Source organism: Gadus chalcogrammus, chromosome 1 (assembly GCF_026213295.1).
Source record: "Gadus chalcogrammus isolate NIFS_2021 chromosome 1, NIFS_Gcha_1.0, whole genome shotgun sequence".
Lineage (NCBI taxonomy): Eukaryota > Metazoa > Chordata > Actinopteri > Gadiformes > Gadidae > Gadus > Gadus chalcogrammus.
The window spans coordinates 980265-989797 of record NC_079412.1 but is presented as its reverse complement, the minus strand read 5'-3'; the positions used below and the strand labels follow the sequence as shown (position 1 = coordinate 989797).

At 43.7% G+C, this 9533-nt stretch overlaps 1 protein-coding gene across 1 annotated transcript; it reads left to right on the top strand.

Annotated features, from left to right (window-relative positions):
- The first annotated feature begins 6184 nt into the window (after window positions 1-6184).
- LOC130390557 (uncharacterized) lies at window positions 6185-8420 on the top strand. Its single transcript, XM_056600587.1, has 4 exons — window positions 6185-6494; window positions 6907-7072; window positions 7157-7272; window positions 7617-8420. The coding sequence occupies exons 1-4, from the start codon at window positions 6345-6347 to the stop codon at window positions 8418-8420; spliced, it is 1236 nt and encodes a 411-aa protein (XP_056456562.1). The 5' UTR covers window positions 6185-6344.
- Window positions 8421-9533: the final 1113 nt, after the last annotated feature.

The window sequence follows — 9533 nt, the reverse complement described above, 5'->3', positions numbered from 1 at the left end:
TGGCGTGTTCAACAGGGTTTCAAACACATTCCGAGAACTAGTCAAGCCTTTCCACCCTTCCATATATATAAATGACAGTTTGGCAGGGGACCTCCTTTTTTGTCTTATTGGGACGTCTTGTTTTGCAATCCCTTTCATTTGTAAATGTACATACTACTATAGTAAATGTATCTGCCCAGAAATGCTGGTATTTTATTACTCCTTTCTTTTTTGTGACAAATGCTATACGATGTATAACATACATTTGTTCCTACGATGTATGTTCTAAGGTTAATTGTTACAGAGCAATGACTGTATTTTGTCTTTATTGAAAACATTCAGTGGGAAATGTAAGTGAAAACTTGGAGTCAAATGGCCTACTGTTTGAGCCTTCATAGTGTCTGGTACCTGGATTTGAACTGCAAAAAACATTAAGGGGCCTATCTTGCATCCGGCGCAAGTGACTTAGTCACTGGCGCATGTGTCGTTGCTAGTTTACAACTGGCGCAGAGCGTTCTTTTCCCACCACCGCCACTCGCCGGTAAATGAGGGATTGATCATGCACCCCAAGGGGCGGTTCGGCAGAAGGAGGAGGCGTGTTCTGACGCAAACGGTATTTTGCCGTTTCTGAATACCATTGCGCTACTGACCAGGAAATACCTGGTTTAAAGTCAGTGGCGCGTTGTTCAGATGCTATTTTAAGGTCGCATGCATACATGCGCATGCGATGCATACGGATTGCTTGTGCACCTCGCGCATACACTTTGCTTCGCCCATCTACCTAGCCGCACATTCTTGGTAAATTATTTGGGAAAGAACAGCTGATGCAGCGGTAATAAGTTGTACTTTTAAATCAATGCATCTGCAAACACCGTACAGCAAACACATATTTTCTTGACAGAGACATCGTGTAGGCTTACATGCCCATAACTTTTAGGATTGATGAGTATTTGATCGTGAAAAACATTGTTTTACCGCGAGTGAGTGTTAAAAATAAAGAATGACACAGCTCACACAGGTCTCTCGATCACGTGACAAGGGAGCATGGGGGACTGAGTCACCTGGCGTCCGCATGTCAGAGAACTAACTATTGAACACCTTTAAAAACGTAAGGTTTTAAGAACAAAACTAGGAATCTATCTCCCAAACAAAGAAGAACTTTTTATGTCAAGTCAAGGGCCTCCGCGGGAGACGAGACAGACGGAAAAACAGCGTCAGGCTGCCTGGCGTTCAATCAAAGAGAGCATGGGAGACCATGAAGATCCACCTGCCTGGGCTGAAGAGCTACTGACAGGGCTGGACTGGCAATCTGGCATACCGGGCATTTTCCCGGTGGGCCGAGTTCCCTCGAGGGCCGATGGCCTCCCCCGTTATTTTTTGTTTAAAAAAAAAAAAAAAAAAAAGACCGGCGGCCCACGATGTCATGTTGACGGCCCTCGGCCCATGCATGTGGGGGGGGGGGGGGGGGGGGGGGGTACTAAATTTGTGTCTCAGATGTCACTTTGGCACTATTCGGTGGGTAACCTAACCAATACGCCGCCATACGCACTGAAACGGTGCCTGCTGAAGTCAAGTGCACAAGTGCGCCATCTGAGGCAGAACCAATTATTACGGCCCACCTCTTCCCTGTATTTAGCTATGCGTGAGTTTGCGAGAGTGGAAGACGGCAATGGACAAACCAAAGCGTAAACTTAAAGGTGGAGCTGAAAAGCTCAGGGCCAAAAGGCTCAAAAATCTAGCCGCAGACGCCGGAAAATGTGCTAAAATAACTGACATGTTCAGTGGAGGTGCTTCGGGAGCCCCCTCCACCTCAGGTGAATCAAGCACCACCAGCACCAGTGGACAGGGCGAGGGGGCTAGCTGTAGCGATCCACCCATGGAGACAGCACAGATGGTGGAAGATGAACAGGGAGGAGGAGATGATGAGTCCGAACCCTAGGGTCATGGACTGAGTGAGCCGCTGCCGGTGCACCAGGTAAGCAGCTATTAACATAAGGATAATACGTTTAGATGATGGATTTGAATTTAGTCAGCCGCAGCAATATGAAAATGATGCGTAATAGTTGTGACAAACGGCTATGCTAATATGCTAATGAAAATGCTAGAAGAATAGTCATGCTACACCAGGGACGCGGGCAGTGGGGGTGCTTAGGGTGCTGCAGCACCCCCCTGGCAGTCCCTGGCTGTAACTGCAAGTGAGAACGTTTTCTGAACAAATCAATATATATTTTTTTAGAGTAGAATTTTATCATACAACATGATTTTTCATGAAACTATTGACATCCCCCCTTTTTGTTATATTTATGGTATTAGCATTTAATTTTATTTAAGACATTGTCTGTGTAGGTTGACGTAGGCTATGACGCAGAACGCAGAACAATGCTAGGTGCGCGACGGGAAAATTCGAAATGTCAAGCTTGTTACAAGTGCAATGTGTCACAGAAAATATGTATTTTCCAATTTTTTTGGGCCCAAGAAGGCAAAACTTCGCGATCAAAACACCAGCCGGACATCCAATTCCCTGCATTCCGTATGTAATCTGTCCATAGCTGAATATGGTACTATGCTGATTTTACATAAGCATGTTGGTGTTCAACAGACAGTGAGTGTGTGTGTGTGTGTGTGTGTGTGTGTGTGTGTGTGTGTGTGTGTGTGTGTGTGTGTGTGTGTGTGTGTGTGTGTGTGTGTGTGTGTGTGTCTATCTGTAGGTTTCATGAGTGTTTGATGGACTGTAGTCGGTGTAGACAGACAAGGCTAGGCACCAAGTGAGTAAACATATAAACATATACACATTACCACAACGTAAAAGTGTTACAAATCTGATGTTGTACGTGCCTAACATCAGAGTGGGTATGTCCCCCCCCCCTCTGTGTATGTATGTGTGTGTGTGTGTGTGTGGCTATCTGTAGGTTTCATGAGTGTTGGATTGACTGTAGTGTGTGTGCCCAAAGAGCTGATTGGAACTGAAGAGCGCAGACAAGGCTATGCACCAAGTGAGTAAACATATCCACATTACCACGACATAAAAGAGTTAAAAATCTGATGTTGTATGTGCCTAACATCAGAGTGGGTATGTGCCCCCCCCTCTCTCTCTGTCCAAGGAGCTGATTGGACTGAAGAGAGCAGATAAGGCCAGTTCATCGGCAGCTGCCAGGGGCTCTCTTCTCTCAATGTCCAGGTTTTCTGCCAGCTATCATGACAAATTTATAGATTCATTTTAAATAAACAATTGAGTGTGAAGTCACTGCACATTTCCTGGTGTTTTTTTGGTACCTGAAAGAGAGTTTTTCTAGTTAAATTTCGCACCTTTTCCACTAGGCCAGAACGTTTGTACATTTAGAAGACATAAGTTACGTCAATTTAATGGCAGATGTGCTCCGCTAATTATGTGGGCCGGTCTGAGCCAAAAAATGCCCGGGCCGTTTTGTTCTCCCAGTCCAGCCCTGGCTACTGACACAGGTTACATCAATCAGAGTCTCATTCCAACAAACGCTGGATGAGCTGAGCAATTCAATGAAGGAAATTAAAAAAGACACACGGGCCATGGTGGCAAGATTGGGGAATGCCGAAAAACGCATCGGCTTCTTGGAGGATAAACAAGCAACTCAGCAGCAAGCCATACAAGATAACGCAAAAGAGATAAGAAACTTGAAAGCCAAAGTTTCTTACCTGGAGTCGCACAGCAGAAGGAACAACTTGATTATCGTGGGCCTGGAAGAAGGCTTGCTGGAGACCGGTAATCCTGCAGCGGACCCAGGTAAAGAGCTGGCTGCAATATTCCGCTATATTCTTGACCGGGGTGAAACGGACCCAGCACCGGAGGTGGACAGACACCACAGATCCCTTCGCCCACGCCCGAACCCAGGAGAACCACCGAGACCATACATTGTGAGGATGCTGAGATGGAGTGACCAACAGCTCATTCTAGGAGCTGCGGCAAAGAAGAAAAAGCTCACATGGAAAGGGAAATCTTTCCGTGTGTTTCAAGATCTTCCAGCTGATATCCAACAGAGGCGCGCGGAATATGGAGACATCAAGAAGAAGCTGCGTGGAGCGGGGATTCGCTATGGCCTGTTGTTCCCCGCAAGACTCATTGTGACCGTGGGTGAAGAGCAGGGTATTTACACAACACCTAATGAAGCTATCAAGGACCTGACGGCCTGATTCCACCGGACGCGTTACGGCAACGTTACGGCAGCGGCACGTCTTGGCCGCGGTCACCGCAGCAGATAGGTTCCACTCTAATCAATGAGACCATTTCCACCGGGCGCGGCTGCGGAACGTCTCAGCAGCGTCCCAGGAGCGGCGTGCCGCGCCGCAGCGCTATCATTCCGTAGCATTCCTATTTTTGCCGCGAGCCGCTGCTGAACCGCGTCAATTTCAACAGAGCAGGGCCCCGTTTCCCGATAACGATGGATCTTCGCTCGTACGATCATTCTCCCGATGGATCTTGCGATCCATCGATAATTTCTTTGGAGCGTTTCCCGAAACTCCTCTTAACGTGAACGCGCATTCGCTGCACTCACGACGTCGTAGGATTGTAACTGTCTACTGACACGGTGCTGAAATGGGCTCCGTAGGAGGGGGAGACGCAGGAATGTCGCAGGAAAATTGTGTTAAAAAGGGTTAAAATATATCCCCATCAAGGACAACAGCAGAGTAGCCTACGAAAAAAATAGACTGCAATAATATGAATGCTAAAGACATTAAAACACAATTGATTAGGCTTAAACCGACATATATCAGTCCTAATCCTGAATGTAGCCTACTGTGCGTTTCACGGCATTTCCCCCCCTGAAATAATTCCATATGACAAAAAATTAAAAATAGCTTGTGTGACAACTACATTTATCTTAATGGGCTGATTTCTGAAACATGCTTTGCGCAGCAAAAAGAGCCGACTTAATCTGATTCCGCATAAGGGTTTCCTTGATTGATAATTTGATTGGCTATAAAAGCCCCTCCGGAAATAGGGTAAGGTATGTATTGATGAGGAATACAACGAAGCCCACCGTCTGGCCCGGTGCATCGTTGAGCGCACGATCGGGAGGTGGAAGTTGCGCTTTAGATGCCTTCACAGGTCAGGCGGAGGGCTCCAGTTTTCGCCGGCCAAGTCATGCGCCGTGATATGTGTGACGGCTATGTTGCACAACATTGCAGCTAAGGCTGGGGTGGCATTGCTTGAACCGGAGGACGCTGAGGACGATGACGACGAGGAAGATCGGTGTGAGGACGGCCTCCCTCATAACTACGCTGGTTTTCATGCGCGTCGAAGAGTGATTGAGACTTTTTTTTAACCCCCTCCACCCTCCCACATGTCACTAAACATTCCCGTCAACGTGACCAGTCCCCACCATATCCCAGCCTTTTGCCTGCTCCTTTGCTTGTTTTTTATAATTTATTTTATTTCTTTATTTTTTTAAATTGTTTTAATTTATTTATTTTTTTACATTATTTTATGCTACGTTTTATGAGTAGCCTATGTCAGTCTGCACAAATCCCCCCACTTTCTCTCACACATTTTGAGTGCCCTGCCTGCGCAAACATTTTCTGGACTGTCCCGTTTTATTTTGGCCATTTTACTGTAACATCTTTATTAATAAATAAATTAATAATCTTTATTAATTACCAAACTAAGAACATAAAGGCGCAATGCGTTTTAATAAAACGCATCCAATAGACGGAAGGTCCGATGGTGTCGCCACTGAGGCTATAGCTGACGATGCTCTTAGCGTCCTACGAGTACCTACGAGCACCCCTGGAGTACTCGTTAGCTACGAGCGTTTTCAAGATGTTCGTTCCCCACGATGCTTTCGGGAAACGCGGTGAAAACTCTACGATGCCCTTTCGACGCACTTCACGATCCACTAATGGCCCGGTCAGACTACACGATTATCAGACATTCCTCCACGATTTACCATGTCACACTATACGATCGCAGAGTCAGGAAATCGGGGCTTGTCTCGTCGTAAGACTGGCCACACTACAAGATTCTCAGACATTCCTCCACGATTTAACATGTCACACTTTAAGCGTATGGTACTCTTTAAAGCCCAGTTCAGACCAAAGATTCAAGAAAAAAAGATATGAGTACCATATTAAGCGCTATATACATTTTATTTATTATTATTATTATTATTATTATTATTACTATACGATCTCAGAGCCAGGAAATCGGGGCTTGTCTCGACTGGCCACACAACAAGATTCGGCGGTGCGATGCTCTCTACTTTGTATCATTCACGTTTGCACGTTTGTTTATATCTGCTCAATGCGGCAATTCCTCACAGTAGTTGCGTTGCGCGTGACATGAACTATACAAAGTAGACGCAGCAACAACGTAGCCTGGCAACGAAGCGTCAACGATGGATCCCGAATACCTAGCACTAGGCATTATGTTGGCGGTCCTCTTCACAGAGACGAAAAAGAAGAAAAAGAAGAAAAGATTGTGGACTCGTTCTTGGGTTGCAAGAAGAGGAGAGCTCGGGATGTCGGTGCTACTTACCGAACTGGAGGTAATGTTTCATTTACATAATAATTGACGTTATCGTATGCTCATGAAATGTACGCTCGTGAAGACTGTGTCAACTGCCAACACTCATATTATATTATCAAACTTTTAATAGCCTACTTACCGTACTGTCCATCTATGTTGCTCTTACCCGTTATATCCATCTTATTTTCTCATACCTCGTTACTTTACTTTGTTTTGTTTTAATTACCCCTGCACTATCCCACCCTATTAATTAACTATACTGTACTTATATTGCACTATATGCCAATCACGTTCAAACCGCACCTTAACCGCTATTTTGCACTACCATTTAGAAACCAACCACATTTCGTTTTCTCTGTAGGTCTACTTGTACCCCAAAACAACACTTGCAGTATATGCAGTAATGAAAGTTTTTTTTTTTTATCATGCAGGAGACTGATAGGAAAGGGTTCCGTGAGTTCCTGAGGATGAGCGTCGAGGACTTTCAACTCCTTCTGGGGAAAGTTGAGCCTCTCATCAAAAAGACGGACACAAAAATGAGAAGGGCCATCAGTGCCCGACAGAGATTGTCCTTAACCCTCAGATTCCTTGCAACTGGTAGGCCTAAATGGAATGATTTTGAACAGAATGATGTATTATTAAATCTTATTATTTACACACATAACCTGTTTGCCTTCTTAGGGGAGTCTTTCAGGTCACTGAGCTTCCAGTACAGGATTGGCAGGTCTACTGTTGGCTTGATTGTAATGGAGACCTGCCAAGCATTGTACAATGTTTTGAAGGAAGATCACATGAAGGTATTGTAATATCCTTTCTTTGTTTGACATCACAACAAACCTTATTGTGATGATATCATTTCCATGAGCATTACAGAGCAACCTACTATTAGCCATACCACTAGGGAGATGTTTACCATTATGATGTATTTAGACAGTACTGCCAACTACAGGACATTTATAAAATGACATATATAACATCCTCCATCTACTATGTAGCCTAAAATATTTGTCGTAAATACCCTAATGGGGTATTTCATAAGTTAATAAGTTAATAAATTAATAAATGATATTTGCCCCTGGCTAGATATATTTCTGATCTAATCAAGTATTTCTGTATTTGTTTATTTTTGTCTATTTTTCAGACACCAACAACTGAGTCAGAGTGGCGAGAGATAGCGAGCGGATTCGAAGACAAATGGCAATTTCCTCATTGCTTAGGTGCAATTGATGGGAAACACATCTACATTCAGCCCCCTGCCAAATCAGGAAGTTCGTTTTATAATTACAAAGGCAGGTTCTCAATTGTGCTAATGGCAGTTGTAGATGCCAACTACAAATTCATTTATGCAAGTGTTGGCACTCAAGGCCGAATGTCGGACGCAAGTCTGTTTGGACACTCAGATCTCCGCAGTGCCATGGACAGGGACCTGTTACATTTTCCCCGCCCTGAGCCACTTCCCAATACAGATTTAATCATGCCCTATATGTTTGTTGGTGATGAAGCCTTCCCTCTCCGTTCTGACCTTATCAAGCCCTATCCCCACAGAAACCTTGATCATGGACAGCGAATTTTCAATTATAGATTATGTAGAGCAAGGCGAACTGTGGAAAATGCATTTGGCATATTGGCAAATCGATTACGTGTGTTCCTAACAAATATTTCTATTGAACCAGATAAGGTAGCTTGCATCACCCTTGCTGCCCTTGCCCTCCACAATTTCCTGAGGGAAAAATCAGAGGCCTACGTGCCTCCTGTCTTTGTGGACAGAGAGGACGAGAACCACCGAGTCATTGCCGGAACATGGCGAAGAGGTGGAGATCTTGACTCTGTGGCATTGAGTAGGGCGCGGAATGCCACAACCACTGCTAAAGACCAGCGTGACCTGCTGAAGGCATATTTTCAATCCTCTGAAGGATCCGTTGATTGGCAGGAGGATATGATTTGAAAATGTTATGCATTGATATTTATTTATTATCAATTGGTTTATACTATTTATAATATACTATTTATTTATTTACGCTATTATACTATTTATTAGTTAGTTACAACAGTGTTGTTAGTTAGACAGTAAACCAATATTTACAGAGTATTTATTATCATCTTGTTTATACTATTTATTATATACTATACTTATTTATGCTATTACTACTACTATACTACTATTTATTAGTTACAACAGTGTTATGTTAGACAGAAAATCAACATTTAACAAATATTTATTGTCATTTTCTTTATACTATTTATTATATACTATCTATTTATACTACTACTACTACTATACTATTATTTATCAGTTCGTTATAACAGTGTTATGATAGTTAGACAGTAAACCAATGGGATGCAACACGATAAATAAAGGAACAAACAATTTACCTAATATTTAACAAACGCAATAAATAAATTAAAATAACAATTGGCGAGTTCTATAATGTCTCGTTGATACTAGTCATAATTGTAGCCCATAGTATTGTGCTGTGGAGGCATGTTGTGGGTGAAGTGGTGGGTTTGCAGAGGTGTGTGGCCTGTGCTCTGCTCTGGCCAAGAAGTTTGAGCAGGGTTAGCTGTTCTCTGCTCATTCTCCTGGGCATCATAGAGCATTAACATTATGTTTCGGCGTAGTCTCAAGCGTGTAGTTTTGTCCTGCACATGTTTAAGCTCACAAGCCACCTGCTTCCCAAAAATATCCTCCACATCTTTGCCTGCGGCAAGCAAAGTTGTTGAGACATTCCGAAGAATGTCCACCTTCTCCTTCTCCATCTCCATCTCCACGTCCCTTGTAGGCTTTCGTTTTTTTCTCTGGGCTCTGGACTCCTGGACAGGTGGAGGTCTAGGTGGGAATGGTAGTGGTGGGTTGGTAATAGCTGGGGGGCCCTCAGCCTCTGTCTCTTCCTCACTGCTCTCTGTGGCCTCTTGTTGACTGTCATCAAACTAAAATGAAGGGAATCATAAAAAAGACAGGGAAGGTATTAATTAATGAGAATTAACTGAAAGTTAATAAATAAAGTTAAAGTTTTTAAACACAGACTTCCAAGTAGTACTTACATTCAGTGTTGTTTGT

What these genes read in the sequence shown, in the direction of transcription:
- LOC130390557 (XM_056600587.1), top strand. Translation starts at nt 6,345, where the DNA reads ATGGATCCCGAATACCTAGCACTAGGCATTATGTTGGCGGTCCTCTTC. An exon ending in TGCTACTTACCGAACTGGAG is followed by an intron (nt 6,495 to 6,906) that starts GTAATGTTTCAT and finishes TTTATCATGCAG; the next exon opens with GAGACTGATAGGAAAGGGTT. An exon ending in CCTCAGATTCCTTGCAACTG is followed by an intron (nt 7,073 to 7,156) that starts GTAGGCCTAAAT and finishes TTGCCTTCTTAG; the next exon opens with GGGAGTCTTTCAGGTCACTG.